Consider the following 18388-nt stretch of genomic DNA (forward strand, 5'->3'; position numbering starts at 1 on the left):
AAGACCAGTCCTCCTGGACTTCCAGATCCCCCAGGCTGCCGATTCCACTGTCCCCTGGAACCTCAGCTAAGCCTCTGGGGCAGCAAGCAGGCCCCTGGCAGGCTCCCCTGACCTCGGCACTCGGACGCTGCCTGCGGGTTTGCCAGGCTCCCTGTTTGGGCTTCACACGGAGCCAGGCAGGCTGGGAGCCTGCCACAGTCCGCATGGAACACCCCAGCGCTGGCCCCATTTCAGAAGGCAAAGGTCGTGTTACGTCATGCTTCCATGTTGCTGAGGCCCTGGCACTCTGCAGGTACCGCCCTTCTGCCTGGAAACGTGGGACTGACTAGGACCCCATCACGGCCTGTACTTTCACCGGGCAAGGTGTTCTGGCAGGTGGACAGCCAGCTATCATGGGCCGAGCTAACTGGTCCTAACCCAGCGTAGAAATCCCGGTCAATAGACAGAAAACGCACTTCCCAGCCTTCTGAGAGCAGATGACGGTTACTGCTGACTTAGCCTTGCCATTTTAGACAATCTCGTTCTTAACGTGTGCAAGCCGCACCCCCAAACCTAACAGACACCTGTTTACCCCCTTCAATGGAGGGGGCTTGGACTCCAGGAGCAGGCGTGGGAGGCAAGCTCTCAGACAGCTGCTGCCCCCTCAGGAAAAAGAAAGTCTGCACAAGGCTTTCCAATAGGGCTCCTCCCTGGTGGCCTCAGTGCCCAGTGCAGGAAGAGAAAAATGCCATGACTGTGACTCCGGGGCAGAGCAAGCACTCAGGGAAACTACCTCACCTCCGGCCCCTTCCTCTCCTGCCCCAGCCCAGAGCCCTCGAGGGCGTCCAGGGTCTGCAAAAGGTTTGAGCTACGGCTAAAAAAACAACAAAACAAAACACGTTACTGGCTCCAAGGTAAAGAAACAGCAAAATCAAAGCAAACATTGCATTAAATTTCTATAAAGTGTATCGTTATGTCAACTTCATTAATTGTTGAAGGTAATTTTCAAAATGATTTCAACACAGTAGCAAACCATAGGCTAGGTTTTTCCAACTTTCCAAGAATTCCTACGTGTACACAACAATAAAAAAAGAAAAGGTCACACTCTTAAGTAATAAGTTACAGCTAAGCAGTTTCACAAGCGAAATGGCAAACACCCTGGGGAAAGATTCTGCTCTAGAACACTGGCGCTCAAGAGCGGGGTTGGGGGGGGGTGGGGGGCTTGCAAACGCACGGAGGCCGGGGCTGCGTAGGTCCTCGACACCGGTCAGAATGATCAACACTCTTCCTGGGAAGGGGAGGAGCGATGACAGGCTGGTCCGCGTTGCGGGGCAGGGACGTGGCTCAGACCGCTCCCCGCTTCTGCGGATAAGAAAATGGGACAGGGTGTGGGGGGCCCAAGGGGCTTGCCTAGGGTCACAGGGCCTGGAGCTGAGACGGAGCACCCAGGGCTCCGCACCCAGGACTCCGGCAGCCCGAGAAGGCTCCGCGGGCACCCGAGGTCCCCCGGGCGCAGCGCCCCTCCCTCGTCTGTAACCGGGGTCAGGGAAGCAGGGGGATAAGGCGGGGCGCCGGGCCGTGACCTAGGACGACGGCGAAGCGCCCCCGACCCCGGTCCAACCCAGTGGGGGAAGGGCACCACGCCCTCACGGGGACGCAGTGGGTCTGGGGGCGTCCACCCTGCCGCGACACCTCTGCAACCCCTCCGGGAACAGCCCCGCCCTCGCAGAGTGCTCGGGCAGAACAGACACCGCCCCCCCACCCCGCGCCCGCCCCGCGGCTCCACTCCTGGGCTCGGCGCACTGACCTCCAAGTCCCCAGCTGCCGGGTCTGCCCAAGCCCGCGCCCCCACCCTCACCCTCACCCTCGCGCACTGCGCATGTCCGGCTCGCCGGGCTCGGCTGGAACCAGATCCAGCCGGCTGGATGGTGACGTAAGCGCGCCAGCGCTTAGCGCATGGGCGGGGCTCCCCATCCGGCGCCCTCAATGCCCGGCTGTGAGGGGGTGTGGCCAGGTCGCCGCAGGTCCCCAGGTCGTGCGCCCCCAGGTCGTGCGCCGGGACCCTCGGACCCCAGCACTGCCCGTAATGTGGTGGGCCCCGGATCCCTCATTCACGGGGTTGTGCAGGAGAGCGAACGGGGCGGGGGAGCTCCGGCCGGGTCTTGGGCCACAGCCCGGCCTGTTGCCAGGCCTTGCTTCCAACCCTCCATGACAGCTCACCAACATAGGAGGCAGGAAATCCAACGGGTGCAGTTTAGCACCGCCCCCCCCCCCCAGATGCTCCGCATTTCTCTGCCCGGAACGTGGGCCCAAGTCGTTGTCAGGTTTGGGCCCCGTGCGCTGTCCCCTTTCCCACGTGACCCTAGGCCCTTAGAACCTGGGCTGCCAGAACCCCAGGGCCTTTGCACAGGCTCTTCCCTTTGCCTCCAGAGTTCACATCAGATCGCAGGTCACCCGCAACCTCAGGGACACCGCGTCCGCTTCACTGACTGGGCAGTGACTGGGCAGCCCCCTGCCCTCCCTCCTGGAGTTCTGACGAGCGACCAGCTCCCACGCCTCAGCTCCACAAGGACAGGAGCTAGTGCCACTGCACTGGTGTCCAGCAAAAAGTGGGATTCTACAAAGGCTCACGGAACCGATGCTTGAGTCACACACCCTCTTTCCTGCCTGGTGCACACCGTCAACCCCTTCTACAACTTTGTTCCTTCACCTAAGGCAAGACTGCAGGTCAATTTTATGATCCAAGAAAAACCACACTCCAGCAGCCAGGAGCCTGCGGGCTCCACCCAAGGGCCCTCAGTAGGTTCTGGGGGGGCCCAGCCTGCCTCACTCATCAGCTCTGGTGAAGGTCGGACCCCAGGGGTGGCGGGACGCCCTGTACTCGGGCTGTTGCAGGGTTCTCAGGAAGCCCTTTCTTCCCTTAGCCCCTGGGCACGCTACTGGGTGTGGGCTTCCTGCTCTGGGTGTGACATCCCTGCTTCCCAGCCTGATAAGGATCTCCATGGTCCAGAGCCAAGACACTCTTTCCCTGTTTTTCTTCCTGGCCATTTCCCACTGTCCCCAGAGACCCCCTGCCCAGGCTTGCTCCACCCCCCCGGGGGGGGGAGTGGGGGGGGCATGAAGGGAGCTGGGTGGGAAGGCAGGGCTTTCTTTTTTCCTTCTTCTATGGTTCTTCCAGTACAGTTTTCTGCCTTTCCCCACAAGGGCTTTCTTGTTTAACCCTGGGACGCTGGCACCTGGTCCCTACTGCACAGATGAGGGTGAGACTCAGGAGTGTTTTCGAGTTTCTGAGGTTGCTGATTCCGTGGGGTGAACTCACTGCTGGGTCTTTGGGATGCCAGGGTGCCTGTGTGCTGACCTCCTGGTGCCTTTCCGGGTCAGGACTCAGACCCAAGGGCTTGCTGCCCACCTTCTCAACCCACGGTTCAGTCCTGTGACTCAACGGGCTGCCCTGGGGGACAGGACGGAGGGGCCAGCCTGGCGGCAGGGTGAGTGCTGGCTGAGGACACCACATGCAGGGACATGTGGCCCAGGCTCTCACGCTCCCAGCCTCTCCTCCACCTACACTCAGTGGAGGGGAAACCGAGGCTCAGAGAGGGTGCACAGCGCACCAGGCCTGCCTACGCCCCACCCAGTGCTCCCTCCTTGGTCCTCTGACCTGGGACCAGCCTCCAGGATGTGCCCTGTCCATACACTGAAGCCATACACTGAGGCACTGGGCCGCTCACTTCACCCCTGGGGTTTGCAGCACAGGGGCCTCCAAGAAGAATGACACCTCATATGGCCCCCAGGGCCTTTGGGGACAAGGTTCAGCTTGTGGAGTGGGACGGTGTGACCAAGAGGCCTACCTACAGTGAGCAGCTAGAGGCGGCGGCTGGGTCTGCCCCGCGGGGACTGAGAGACCCTTGAACCCTTACACGCCAAGTCAGCTCAGCGGCTCCTGGTCACAAGACTGGGTATGTGACAGGCAGGCACGCACTGCACAAACATCTGTTACGCCACTTCTTCCTGCTGGACTGGCTGGGAGCTGGCAGACCATGGGGGACAAACACAAGTGCTGTGGGCACGCTGAACCCTGACCCCCAACGTGATGGTGGCAGGAGGGAGGGCTACGGGGTGACTTGTTCACGGGGTGGGGCCCCAAGGAGTGGCACTAGAGCCTTCTGAGAAGAGGCCCCGTCCGCCCCAGGAGCACACAACGGGGAGATGCTGTCTGAACCAGGGTGTGGCCCCCGCAGACACGGGGCTGCGGGGCTGCTAGGGGCTGGACCCCAGCCTCCCTGACCGAGAGGAGTAAATGCCGTGGTGCCTGTCACAGCCGCCTGTGCGGACAGATGCCCGCCTGGCCCGAGGCAGGGGTGTGCGGGAAGGCCACAGGGTGGAGGGCAGACGGAGGCCGGTGTGTTCGCCCATCGTGACTTAGAGAGGGTGTGGGAGGATGGAGGGCAAAGAAAATGGTGCCAGGAAGACAGGTGACAGCTGAGTCCAGACCTGGAGGCAAGGATGCAGCCTGGCTGGCTAGGGGAGAGGCTGTCCAGGCAGAGGGGTACAGAGGCCCCCTCGGGGTGGAGGAGAAGCCAGGGGGGCTGGGGGCATGAGGGTGGTGTGTGGAGCAGACCTGCCTCGCTGGCCTTGTAGAAGCCGAGTTGCTGCCGAGACTCCTCCAGAGGCACGAGGATGAGCTTTCCACGTCGGGTGCCAGGCACCCAAGGTCCCGAAGGGCCTCTGGGGTCACCGCAGAAAGGACAGATGTGTTCTCGGCACACACATCGACTTCCCATGTGTACCACCTCCCAGAGGAGCCGCCGGGGCATCGGCAGGTCTGCCCCGGCAGGGCACTCCTGGAGGCCGGGCCGGGTCAGAGCGGATGCTCAGACACAGCCCCAGTCTCTGACACTGTCCGCGTGCCTGCCCCCCTGGGGGGCAGCCCCAGCAGGACCGAGCAGGGGACAGTTGGCAGGCAGATACCCGGTGCCGCTGGGCACACTGTATGCTGAAGGCGGCTCACAGCTGCCAGCTAAACATCGCCATTTGGTCTCATTGTTGGTCAGAACCCTCAGGACAGCCCAAAGCCCACCCAGGGCCCTTCCCTATCACTAAGAGGACACCCCGCCACGCCGGAGGACAGGGGTACTGGCGGAACAGGCAAGATGGTGCTCAGGAAACAGTGGGGGCTGTGTGGAGTGACGGCAGGGAGGTGGCCGCACCGACAGAGCACTGATGCGTCCTGACCATGGAGGGGCCACGGCCCAGCTCAGGACTGGGTGCTCTCACCCAGACCTCCCTCCGCACTTTCTCCAAAGTTCACACCTTCCTGGGGCCACACAGGGCCACGCTTTGTCGTGAACCACTCAGGAGAACCAGCAAATCCACCGGGAACACTCCTGGCCCCCAACCCCCATGGCACACAGAGCACGTCTGCCTAGGAAGCGCGCTGTGGCGAAGAGCTGCACCTTCAGAAGGAAAGCCAGCCTACCTTTTCTGCGGGGCGCTGCAATCCCTGCGTCACCTTCCCAGCCCCCAAGAGAAAGGCCAATGCAAACAGACCCCAGTGAGCAGGCTGCTCTCAAGTCCCCAACCTGCAGTCCAGAGTCCCCGCGGTGTGGAAGCAGCAGCCCCTTGTATGGACTGCCACCCAAGTCAAACAGGAAGGGCGCGGAGTCTCAAGCCCGGTGAGCACGGTGACCAACTGGGATGCTTCCACAGTCCACGGAGCGGCACTGCCGTTGCCGCAGCTGGGGGCTGGGCTGGAGCCTCCCCGCTCACTGCAGAGCCTGGCAGAGCCCAGCAAGGCAGAGATGCCAGCAGGCTAGGGTGCTGCCACAAGCCCCAGCCCCAGGCTCGCCCGCACAAGCCTCCTGCAGCTGGGTCCGCATGTGCCATGTGCCAGGCAGCTGCCCCCAGTGTCACCTAGCCTCACGCGGGAGTGAGCCGCACAGGGCGGGGGAGGAAGTCAGCCACACCCCGGGAGTGGGTCTGCATTCCTGGCGGCAAAGGCTACCTTGGCTTGGCGGGAGGTGAGCTGACTCTCACTGCGGACACACACACAGCCCTGCCCTGCTCCTGACCCCGTCCGCCTGGAGGCTTGATTGGCTCAAGAGAACCCACAGGCCAGGCTCTTGCCACAGGATGCCCCTCGAGTGTTCCAAGGGCTCTTCCCCAGAGATTCCAGGCCTGAGGCCGTTCACACAAAGAAGGCCACACTACTACTCAGGCAATTGCCAGGACAGCCCAACGTCCCCCGGCCTGATCTAGGAAGCCCAAGACCACCTGGGTTCAAACCCCCGCTATCTGCTCTGTGGCCTTGGGCACATTGCTAAAAGTTCCTGAGGCCCAGGACCACTGAAAATGAGGAGACCGTATTCCACATTGACGCCACATCTTGTCTCTCGTGGGAGCGTCTCTCAGGTTGGGGCGCTACTTAATCAGCAGCATCAGAGCTTGACCAGCAGATGGTGTTCTTTTCATCGGTCCAGCAACAGCGAGGCTCAGTAGGGGGGTGCTGGTGCAGAGCTGCTGAGCCCTGGGAGTCTATGCCTTGAGAGGCGGCTCTGAGGGCCTAGGACAGAAGTGCTGGCTGAGGAGTCCGTTGAGGTATTGCCAACAGGATCGCGGGGTGGGGTGGGGGGCAAGGGGTCTACAAATGGCCTGTGCCTAGAGTGAGATGCGGCCCTGCCCCTCAACCACAGGCCTGGTCCCCTGCCAAGCCCAGTCCCGGCCGCTGTGATGATGCCTGCCCCACTCTGTCCCAGGCCCCCCCCCCCCCCCCCCCCCCCCCCCCCCCCCCCCCCCCCCCCCCCCCCCGATCAAACCCTGCAACCTGCACACTGGGACTTTCAGAAAGAGACGCTCTTGGAGCCCGTGCCTGAGTGTGCTGCCGGGTGCTGCCTCGTCCTGTCGCACCACAGGGGTTAGCAAAACGACGGATCTTGTCTTCAAACGTCACCAACATTTCGTTCTAACAGCAGCTACAAAGTCAGAGGGGCTGCACACCATGCCCTGGCTCTTTAAGTGGCTTCCTGGGGCCAGGTCAGTGCACAAAGAAACCGGGGCTCCAGGGAGTGCGGCAGCAGGTGCTCCCGAAGGCGCCGAGGCCCGGCCCCCTAGCTCAGAGCGCGCTGACTCAGCACCACGGCTCCTTGCCACCAGGCCAGCCCCTGCACAGGCCGCCCGCTTGTCCCGGAAGGGCTCCACCACCCTGGCCAGCCGGCCGGCACCGGCGCCGCGATGGGGGCGGGGCCACGCGGGGGCGGGGCGCGCGGTCACGTGTGTACACAGGCCCCCAGCGCGCGGCGTGCGCCCTGAGCTGCTGCCTCTGGAGCCCTTAGCTGCCCGCCCGCGGGGACTGCGCGGCCCAGCAAGCCGGTGAGTGGGCGCCGAATGTGGGGTCTGGGTGTCGGGTTGGCTAGGCGCCCGCGGGGTCGCGGCCTCCACGGGGAGCAAGCCCCGGGCTATGGTGGCCCCTTCGGTCGGGCACTCCACTCGCACCCGCAGGTCCCTGGGCCCGGCCCTGGGTGGTCCTCTAGGTGCAGAGGCGCTGTAGCCCCGCGGCGCTGGGAGGGGAGCCAGGAGGGCGGCTGCCCCGCGGTCGTTAACCTGTCAAGCACTGGAGCCGTGCCTGCCCGTGGCCAGCAGCCCAGCTGGCTCATGTCCCCAGTGTTGGAGCTTTGTCCCTTTCATGATGACAGCGTCGTAGCAAACTCTGAAGGACGCGCGAGCAGAGACCCACTCTGCGGGGACTGCCTTGGTTCCTTGACGGTCCTCTCCTGGCACACACTGGCTCCACAGACACCTAGCGCCTCTGCCTCTAGCCAGAACCCTAGGGCAGTCACCATCACAGCCCCCAGCGCTTGTCCGGGTCGCAGGGTCACTCTTGCCAGTCTGAGGGAGACCTGGTGTCTCACGTCCTCTCACCACTGGAGACGATTCAGTTCAGGTCCCTGCACCACCTTTTTGTTTCAATTTTGTTTGTTGGAAGCGAGATCCCTGCCTTATGTCACTTAGCATAATACCCCTGGGGCCACCCCTGTGGTCGAGAGTGGCAAGACTTCATTCTTGTTTACTGTGGAGTGACACCTGGCTGCGTGCGCACCACAGCCGCTTTCCCGCAGGTGCGGATGGGCGCGCCGCTCCCTCCAGCTTCAGACAAGGAGTGCCTTATCTCAGCTGGGCAGCCGCGGCCTCCTCTCCTATCTCTGCGACTGGCTGGGCGCACACTAGCACTCACCAGGTGGCCAGAAGCTGGCCCTACGGCCTCTGCAAATGCAAGAGTGTGTATGAGATGGCTCTGAAGCTGTCCCCAGGCTGCTGGGGCTTCATAGAGAGCAAGTCCTCTGTCATCCTCCCTGGGTCCCCGCCAGGCACTGCTGACAGTGAGGAGCAGCACTCTTAACCACTAACATGCTCTCTGAGCCGGAACGTCAGGATCGTCCTCCGGACGGAGTGCCCACAGGCACAGGCAGGAGGCTGAGCAGTCCAGCCCATCACCCCAGGCCACACAGAGTTGAGACCTTTGGCTGCAGTCCCTGCTGCCGCCCTGCCTCTCCAGGGAGGACAGAAGTGCCCAGAGGACTGAGGTGCACAGCTCTGGGGAGGATGCAGCCATCGATACAGACCTGCTGTCCCCTGTGCTCAAACAGCCACCTGACGTGCATGTGGGTTTCAGGTTACAAGGCGCACACCAACCGTACCTGTTACAGGATGAAAGGAGGACAGAGCTGCCCAGAACTGTCAGGAGAGGTGCCTGTGTGGTTCACAGGTAGGAGGAGCGATCTGCTGTTCCCACCTCCGGCCGGGCCCTACAGGGGATCCTGCCCCTGGGCCCAGCCTTGGGCTGAGGGTGGGGCCACGTGTCAGAGACCCCGGCTGCTGCCTTCAACAGTGCTTTCCAAGACTTTCTCCTGTGGGCTGCTGCCTCCTAAACACCTAAGGCTCAGCTACCTCCTGAAGGGGCAGCCTTGGGCTGCAACTATTCACGGGGTCCCACAGGCCCAGGACTCAAAACACCACCCAGGCACCAAAGAGCAGAGAGAACTCAGTCTGGAGAGTAGAAAAGTGTGTCTTCTCCCTCACCTGAGCTGACAGAGTGCACTGCTGCTGGGTGTCTCTACAAGTAACAGGGACACCCTTGGTGGCAGAGGGCAGGGTGAAATGGACCTGTAGTCTCGTGCATCCCCAGAAGGTCCACCCTGGGTCCCCTGCCTCCCACACCTGTCAGCAGAGTGTGCCCCGGAGCTTCTGGCTCAATTAGAGCCCAGGAAACTGAGGGAGCAACTGTGATAACTAAGACTGACTGGCTGGCCCCGCCCTCGGAAAGAACTGCAGGTGGCGATAGCATCTGTGGCTCCGAGCACGTCCCCAGGTAAGAGCACACCTAGTGAAAAGCCGGGCAGACAGGGCGCCCGAAGTCTGAAATGGAGACTGGAGCCGCACGCAGCTGGCCCTTGAACTTCTGAGCCAGCCCTCTTCCTGTCTCTGCTTTTCCTTGGTCTGGAGTTCCTGGAGACAGACTGAGCTTCAACTGAGTTACTCCGGTGACAAAAACACCAAGTAACCGGGCTGCACAGACAAGAGCCCGTGTGTCCCATGTGCTCTGAGGAGAGGAAGCCGAGGCTGGTCTCTCCGCTGGCCAGGACCCAGCCAACTGGTCTCGGTCCCCGCAACCACTCGAGCTGGCCAAGAGGCCGGCCGTCCATGGAGAATGAGGGGACCGAGTCAGGCTGCCGGGGTTGCTGTTGCCACACAGCCTCTTGGGACGGCGGAACGCACATGGCTGCGGAAGGCAGACACCCCTGCCTACATAACGAGCCATTTCTCATCGCCCCGAGGAGGCCCGCCTCTGAGATAGCATCGGGGTGTGTGGCTCTCCAGTGGGGGACTTGTGGACACGTCAGTCTTAAAGCACCTGGCTCCTACCTGCTGGATGTAAATTGCAGCTAATGCCTCTCTGCCTATTACTACTAAGGAAATAAGCTCAGAGTCATTTTCAAAGCATTCTGATTGTTCCAGAACATTCACGTGAGACTGAGTCTCAGGGTGCTCAACAGGTCGACAGGACCGGCAGCCTAGCCGAGCTGCCTGTCCCGAGGACGCACTGCCTGGCCTGGCCTCCTGTGCCCACTCCCAGGCCCCCTGCACATCAAGGGATGCACCGCTGTCGGGCCAGAGGCTCTGCCAGGCACGCTTTGGGCATGAGTGGCCGTGAGGGGACAGTGGGCAGGGAGGCCGAGGAGCTGATGCCTGCGAAGTTTAAGGGAGAGTTGGTGCTGGCTGAGTGGCCAGGGTGGAGTGAGGAACGGTATCCGGGGCCAGCGACCCTGTGTACAGAGGGCGGCGAGAACGAGAGCAAGAGCGAGAGCAAGGCTCCGGTGGCCCAGTGCAGCAGCAGGCCCAGCTCAGAGGGCCCAGCTGCAGGACCGAGCGACTGACTCAGAGGCCGGTGACGTGGGTTTGGCTCCATGGGGGCAGGGTGCTGGTTTCTCACTTCTGCCAGCCTTGTGTGAACTCACACTCCTGTGCGCGTGGCCCACAAGCTGCTGCTCTGCCCATGCCTGCATCCCGCCTCCCCGGAAACCGTGATTTCTGTTGGTGGGCGCCCCTGAGTGCAGCTCCTCTCCTGGCCCCGTTCCTGGGACGGCTCTGCATGTGGCCAGGAGCTCAGGACCAGTGCGGGGGCGTCGCTGCTGTGCCGTGACCTGCGCCCCGATTCACACATGGGCCGGACGCACAGTCCCACGGCCGGGTGTGCGCCCTCCCGGGGTCCTTTCCGTGGGCACGCTCGCTTGACTGTGACAGGGCTTATGCGTTCGCCCCACCCCCACCCCCCCGCCCCGGTTTCCCCTCCTGTGCACCAGCTGCCAGGATCCTGAGAGGACATTCACTCTGCAGCTTCCTGTGTGGAACGGGGTATGCGTGGAGCTGCCAGGATCCTGAGAGGACATTCACTCTGCAGCTTCCTGTGTGGAACGGGGTATGCGTGGGAGGGGGAGGGCCGCCCCTGGCCATCCCAGCACCAGGGATAGCCAGGCCCCCTCTGTGCTACATGCACTGCGTTGGTTGAGTCCTTCCAACAGCCTCACATGGAGCTTCCTAAACTGGGGAGACCGAGGCAAGAAGTGACTGAGCTGGGAGTCTAGATGTCCACCCAGTGGTGTGGAGGTGCTGCATCAGCTCCTGTGCGCACAGGCCGGGCTCACGTGGGGCTGGGGGTTAGGCCCAGGGTCACGGCCTGCCAGGCTCACAGCTTCCTTCCTGTAGGGAAGAGGCTCCCGGCGCTGGGCTCTCGCTCCACATGGCCCCATGGCGGTGCGGTCCTGGGACACTCACCCCTGTGCCTTGCTGGGCCCCACTGGGGCACGGCCACTGGGCATCTGCCTGTCTGTCCCCCTCCATCTCCCAGGCCTGAGGCCGCTGCCACCCCAGCACTCACCTCCAGGGGAGGGTCTGTTGTTGTCTGTGTGCCCACTCCACACGCACTTTCGGGTCTTGGGCAGTGGGCAGAGCCCTGGGCGGCCTGTCGGTCTCCAGCTTCCCTGCCAGCTCCCACTTCCTTGGCCTGGCTGCCCCCCAGCAGGCCTCCACTCCAAACCCAGGGCCCCCAGGGCCCTTCTGCCAGCACTCGGGCTCACCAGTCACCCTGGGGCTGTAGGGGGCCCAGTGCCCAGGCATAAGCTGTCCTCGGCCCTCCATGCCATTTGACAGCTGGCTCCCAAAGAGGCGGCCTGTGGGCACCCCTGAGGGGAAACCAGAGGCAGCACCGGGGCTGTGAGACCTCCAGGCGGAGTAGGGAGCTGTCAGAGGGGCACAGGCCAGAGCTGGGGCCGCCCTGTGCTCACCACCGGGACCCCGGCCTAGAGTCAGGCACCTCCAGCCTCTGCCTGGAGCACCAAAAACCTGGCCAGACAGCCCTCGCCCTGCCCAGGAAGAGGCCATGTGGCCCAGGGTTGGAGACTGCCTGCAGGACATTGGGACAGCACCCTCTTGGGAACTAGTTGCTGCAGCCCCGGAGGTCCTGGGAGCTGGTGCACAGGAGTGTGTGGCAAGAGCGGCTCCTCCTGCCGGCGACACATGGGCCCGGCTGCGGGTCCAGGAGGGGAGGGCCCTGCAGACAGTAGACGGCTGCCGGGGGGTGGGGGGGTGGGGGCAGGGCAACAACGGACACACAGGCCCCGCGAGCCGCGCGGCCTCTCCCTCGGTCAGTAGGCCTGGCCACCCTGTCTGAGGGCCTGCAGCAGCACTGCCGACACAGGTGGGGCCCCAGCTTTCTGACCCTGGAACCCTGGCCTCTTGAACCTCCTCCCAGCCTTCCTCTAACTGGTAGGTTTGCTGGAGCCCAAAGGCATCCCTCCCGCCTGCAGAGGCCAGGACCACGGCTCTGCTCCCTGAGCAGCGGAGTCTGACCCACGCCCAACACAAAACTGTAAATTTACTTAAAGCATTGAGTTTTTTTGTGATTATGTGTCACAATGTATTTACTGTGTGGCCCAAGACAACTCTTCTCTTTTGAGTGTGTCCCAGAGGCGCCCCAAGGTTGGACACCCCTGCCTTAGAGGTTCCCATGGGCCCTGGGCCCTGGCAGTGCCTGGGCAAGGGGCCTGGGCACGTCCCCTCATCTCAGAGAGGAGCCCCTGACCCGACTGGGCAGCTTGCTGCACATGCTGGGGCCCAGTGGGGTGCAGTGGTGCCCTCACACCACACGTGGGTGCAAGTCTTAAGGAGTCGGGGACGGGTGCTTCGGGGGGAGGGAGAGGCAGTGGTGAGAATGAGAAGGTGCCAACCCAGCCGAGAGTCCTGTGGGGCTGATGGGCGGGGATGGGGGGTGGTAGTGGGAGGAGAGGTGCACAGGACCCTCACCCAGCCAGGCCCCTTCAGCTGAGGGGATGCAGCAGGTGACAGGGACACTGGAACCCCCCCCCCCCCCCGTCTCTGGACCCTTCCTGGAACCCTGAGTTGCTCAACTGAGTTCCTTCCAAGTTCCTCTTTCTCAGGAAGGAACAGGCTTGATGATACCTAGAGGCTGCCGCCCGCCTGCGCTCCCTCTTCCCCAACTACTCCCTTTCCCAGCTCACATGCCTGAGTGCTTTGGGGGTGGGGGGGTTTGACTTTGGGGAAATGGGACCGGGGAGGAGGCGGGGCTGAGCCCAGCAGCCCTGCCTCTGCCTGTGCCCAGCAGCTGGGAGCTAACAACCTTCTGCCCTCTCGCCCCTTGACCTCACAGGGCTGAGAGTGAGTGGTCCCATTCTGGAAAAGCCACACACCTGCACTTGTAAAACAAGGCAGCTCTGACAGCTGCTGTTTGCTCCCCAGGTTTCTGAGTGAGACCAGGACAGACAAGGTGCCCTGCTGCCCCCAGGAAGCACACTGGACAGGCGGCCCAGCGGGCCCGTTTCCAACTGAAAGTGCATGAGCACCAGCACCTTCAGCCTGTAACCTGCACCTGACATCAGAGTCACCCTCGTAGCTGCCACGGCAGGGAACTGCATTCCGACGCTGCCTCTACCGGGGCAGGTTGACAGCCCTGTCTAAGAGCTGCCAGTGAGATGCGCAATGTGGTTCTGATCTTGCGCCCAGGGGCACAGTCCCCACCCCATGCCGGTCTGCCTGTGCAGGCGGGGGCTGCCAGGCACAGGAGTACTTCAGGGAAATTCTCAGCAGGTCTTGTGCCACGCGACAACTTCCCAGGAACGGAGCCTGAGCCCGGCACCGGATGTTTGCTGGCTGCTCTTCCTGCTGCACTTCCAGGCAGGCTCATGCCCTGGGGGAGCGCGGTCCCTGCCACCCCTCCCCACCCACCCCCGCAGCCGCAGTGGGGGGGGCTGTGGGGCAGAGGAACCTGCGGCGGCCTGCAGGAGGAGCTCGTCCCTCCCCTCATCGGCAACACCATCTGGACACCTGCCCCCGGCCGCGCTGAGCTACTTCAGAACTCTCGGTGTGCCCCCCCTGGCCGGGGGAAGCCCTGGACTCCTTCCTGAGGTCCCGCTACGGCTCAGAGGGTCCACTCTGTGTCCTTAGTCCCCACTCACAAGTGTCTGCCAGTTTATCTCCTCAGGGGAAAGGAGCTCCTAACTGCAGTGTCCCACACATGGGCTTGGGGTGCACGGGGCTGAGGCCAGGGCCCCTGAGGGAGCAGGCGGGAGCAGCCTGCGGCACTGGCCTGTCCAGGCACGGCCCCTTGCTTGAGACTGGCTGTAAACACAGACAGGGAGGGGCCGGGGTGCCTGCCAATCGAGGCAGAAACAGGGACGCGCATCCTCATGGCGCCGCCGTGAGCTGCATGGGGGAGCCTCTCGGTCCTGGGGTGGGACCTGTGGGACTGGAGTAACGGGGGTGGGGGGGGCTGGGCGGGCTTGTCCACTGGTGTGCGGAAGCTCAGCTGATGGAGGCTGGGGCTTGGAAGGCCTGGTTTAGGGACCAGGAGCACACCTTCCAGGGCCATGGCCCCTGGCAGTGGACGCAGAGCTGGGCCTCTTGCTAGTGAGCCCTCCCGACAGGGGGCTGTGGCCCCCACCTTCCATCCCTGTGGTGGGGAAGGCTGACAGCAGGAGCGGGTGGGGATGTCCTGGGTGGACTCCAGGGGCCCTTGAAGGCCATGCGAGCCAGGCAAGGCTTGGACACTCTGGGGTAGAAAACGCCCACAGCAGCCACAAGGGTGCAGCGCTTCCTCAGAACCGAACCCAGCAGGTCCACAGGACGGAGCCCATGGCTGTGCGCTCCCGCAGCCGCTCGGCAGGCGGCTGCTCCTGCAGGAGCTGTGCAGGGAGGGGCTGAGTGGGGCCTGGGCTGTGGTGGGGGTGCCTCCCTGCTCAGTGGTTCTTCTGCCCAGGCAGCCAGCCCCGCAGGGCACGGAGCACCATCCAGATGGGAGGACCTGTCCCCTCACTGTCCCTCGTGGTGGCAGAATGGCAGTGTGGGTGGGTGGAGCTGGGCCCGGCCATCAGCACTCGCATCACGGTCCGACACCTGCTGTCTCGGGCTGCTGGCGGTGCTCACCAGGGTTGCCAACGTTGCCTCGGACTCGACGTCCCTCCCGGCTGGCCCGGGGGCGCTTGGGCGGGGTTGGGGTTGCACGCAGATGCACTCCTGCTGGGGGCCAGGAGGACGCTGCCAAGCACTGCACCTTGTGCCCTCGTCGCCCTGGCCTGAGGTAGCGGGACACAGCAGGCAGTGGCGAAGGCCTGTGGGACAGGCTGCAGAGCCCTTTGTCCGTCCGTGTCACTTGGGTGCAGCCAGTGCCTGCTTGGTGGGCTGGCTGTGGCCCGGGCCTTGGCCACAGAGCCAGGTCTGGGCAGGGGGAGGGCTGCTCTGTGCTCTGCAGGCAGAGGTGTGCTGGGGCCCAAAAGTCTCTGAATTTGAGGTTCCCCTCCAGAGGTTGGTGACATCTGTCCTTCCTGCCAGTTCTCACCCAGGCCTCACACAGCAGGTGGACAGGCCACCCTGGGCCACTTGCCCACATAGGGCCTGTGAGGCGGAGGCACAGGGACGGGATCCCCTGCAGACGGCCTCCTGAGCCCCATGGGACCAGGCCTCACACACACTTGCGGCTCCCTCTCGGGTCTCCCACCACACAGCCAGCCCTCCTCAGAAGTGCTTCCAGCTTGCCCAGTGCAGCTCAGGTACCAGGGCCTGTGCACCCCAGGCCCAGTCGCCTCTTCCAGGCCCAGGCGAGGGGGTTGGGGGTGAGCAGAGGGGCTGTGGATTCCCCACGTGCCCAGGCTGGTGCCAGAGGGCAGGGCCGTGTGCGGCTGGCGGGCAGAGTGGCAGCCCAGCCCTCCCTGCACTGCAGGCCTTCCTGACCTCGGCTGAGTCCCACCTGTCACAGCAAGGCCTGGGACGAACGGCACCTGGGGCTTGCTCCTAGGTGCCCTGCAGGTCTGTCCTGGCTGGTCTGCTTGTGGCCTGGGGGCACTCTGACCACCCGTCCTGCTCTCCAGGGACAACGCTGGGGGAGGGCAGGCTAGTGCCCTGTCACGCAGCTGGGCCCAGCGGGCAGCACCGAGCCTGGGTCTGAGTCCTGGCCCAGTACCCACCTCTCCAGGGCTCCTGGGCCCAGGCCAGCAGGGGTCCTGCAGAGGTCCCCTCCTGGTGGAGAGAAGCCCACCTCTGCCCGGTGCTCCGAGGGTGAGCAGGTGGGGCATCTGCCACGGCCAGGACCCAGCGGCCCCCCGAGGAGCTGGGACCCTTGCCTTTTCTTGCAGAAACAGGGTTAGGAGGCCGGGAAGGTCCTGTAGCACATGATGACCCTCCAGGCACTGGCCCCACTAGGGACCTGAGATGGGCAGCCTGCAACGGCTTTCGCCCTTGGAAACCCCGGGGACACTTTCTGGTGTTCTCGGGCTCCTCCAAGCAGCCTGCAGGCCCAGGGCTGGACTCCAGGCAACAGCTAACCCCCCTCTCCCCACAGCCCGCGGCGCCATGTGGAGCTGCAGCCCGCTCAACAGCACCGGCGGGGGCGAGGACCAGCCCCTCTGCCAGCACGCCCAGCTGGCCCTGTCGGCCGTCTCCCTGCTCTACCTGGTCATTGGCGTCCCCATCGGCCTCGGCTACAACAGCCTGCTGATCCTGGTGAACCTGCAGGAGCCGGGCAGCATGGCCATGCCTGACGTCTACTTCGTGAACATGGCTGTCGCGGGCCTGCTGCTCAGTGCCCTGGCGCCTGCGCTCCTGCTGGGCCCCGGCACCTCCGGGTGGGCCTTGTGGGGCTCCAGCGGCGAGGCCCACGTCACGCTCCTGGTGCTGTTCGACGTCTGTGCACTGGTGACCATGTACTGCACGGCCCTGCTCAGCCTGGACTACTACATTGAGAGGGCGCTGCCACGCACCTACATGTCCAGCGTCCACAACAGCCGGCACGTGTGCGGCTTCGTCTGGGGTGGCGCCCTGCTCACCAGCTTCTCCTCCCTGCTCTTCTCCATCTGCAGCCACGTGGCCGCCCGGCTGGTCGAGTGCGCCCAGATGCGGCACACGGAGGCTGCCCACACCATCATGGTGCTCATCGGGTACCTGGTGCCTGGCCTGGCCGTGCTCTATGCCCTCGTGCTCGTCTCTCGGGTCCGCAAGCAGGACACACCCCTGGACCAGGAGTTGGGGAGGCTGGACCCCTCAGTGCACCGGCTCCTGGTGGCCACCGTGTGCACACAGTTCGGGCTCTGGACGCCGCACTACCTGACGCTCCTGGGGCACACGTCCCTGGCCTTGCAGGGCTGGCCTGTGGACGGGCAGCACCTGGGGATGCTGCTCTTGGCGAAGGACCTGTCCAGATGCCTCGCCCTCTCCAGCAGCGCGGTGATGCCGCTGCTTTACCGCTACATCAACAGGAGCTTCCCCAGCAAGCTGCGGCGGCTGGTGAAGAAAATGCCCTGTGGGCGCCAGAGCTGCGCTGCGGACCCGGCGGGGGTCCAGCAGGTGCTGGCGTAGAGGGCCGGCGGCACGGGCCGGCCCACGGAGGCAGTGCCCAGTGGCCAGGCCAAGCTGTCGCTCCCTCCTGCCACCTGCGTCTCGCATCCTGGGGGACCAGGCGAATGACGCCTCCCTCCCACGCACAGCACTTTGTCACCCGCACACTCTGCTGCTCTCACCCCGGCGGACACACTGAGGCAAGCACACGCAATAGCACAGAGCGTGTGCTCTTGACCTTTCCTGTGTTTTCCCGGGGCTCCCTGGCCCCAGGAGGCTGTGCGGCCTCCTGCGCTGCCAGCCCCCGCCCTCAGCCTGCTCTCTCAGCCTCCCAACAGGGGCTTTCCAGATGAAGTGATGGAAGTCAAAGCCAGTATTTATACTTTGTGTGTCATTAAAGTACTTGATCGCCCCTTACATCTGTCTATAGAAAGAGAGATGTGTGAAAGAAAAGTCACAAAGTATTAAAATGAAGGAAACAGGACAGAGAATGCATGTTGAAGGGGGTGGGGAGCTGGTGCTATGTGAGGGTCCTGTGGGGGACAAGGCCGGAGCTGTGTGGGCACAGGCCTAGAGGCACCGCGGCTGGATCTGGAGGACGTGCCTGTCGCCCTGGGGTGACGGCATGCCTCACCGAGAAGGGAGACTTGGTAGGGCTGGCTTAGGCAGGTGCCTACCAGGTGTGCCGACACCCCACCGCCTCACAGGCAACGCTGTTCACCACTGGTCCACCCAGAGCAGAGCCCACACTGGGCTGGAAACTGAGGCAAGAAAGCACTGTGAGGATTTAGGACCCAGCACAGCAGCTGGAAGGGCCCAACCACAGAAAACAGAGACAAACCGAGACTGGTTCGTCGGTTTGGAGGCTGGGCCCGCTTAAGCAGGACCCACAGTCCCATCCCAGGGAGGTGGGGGCCTGCGACTGGCTCCTTAAGGGCAGTGGCTGCCCCCGGTGCTGGCTGGAGGACCAGCACAGGCGCGCTACACCCCCTGCCTCCACCAGCGCCGCACCACCTTC

The 18388-nt window shown here is 63.8% G+C and overlaps 2 protein-coding genes across 3 annotated transcripts in view; one reads left to right on the top strand and one right to left on the bottom strand.

Annotated features, from left to right (window-relative positions):
• The window catches only part of CHLSN (cholesin), a 56445-nt gene that overhangs the window by 9879 nt on the left and 28178 nt on the right, over nucleotides 1-18388 (bottom strand). The window lies entirely within an intron of this gene.
• Nucleotides 7015-17854, top strand: GPR146 (G protein-coupled receptor 146). The gene is made up of 2 exons (XM_037057965.1): nucleotides 7015-7344; nucleotides 16379-17854. The coding sequence occupies exon 2, from the start codon at nucleotides 16390-16392 to the stop codon at nucleotides 17389-17391; it is 1002 nt and encodes a 333-aa protein (XP_036913860.1). The 5' UTR covers nucleotides 7015-7344; nucleotides 16379-16389; the 3' UTR covers nucleotides 17392-17854.

Source organism: Sturnira hondurensis, unplaced genomic scaffold, assembly GCF_014824575.4.
Source record: "Sturnira hondurensis isolate 20B ecotype Veracruz unplaced genomic scaffold, ASM1482457v3 Scaffold0009733, whole genome shotgun sequence".
Taxonomy (NCBI): Eukaryota; Metazoa; Chordata; class Mammalia; order Chiroptera; family Phyllostomidae; genus Sturnira; species Sturnira hondurensis.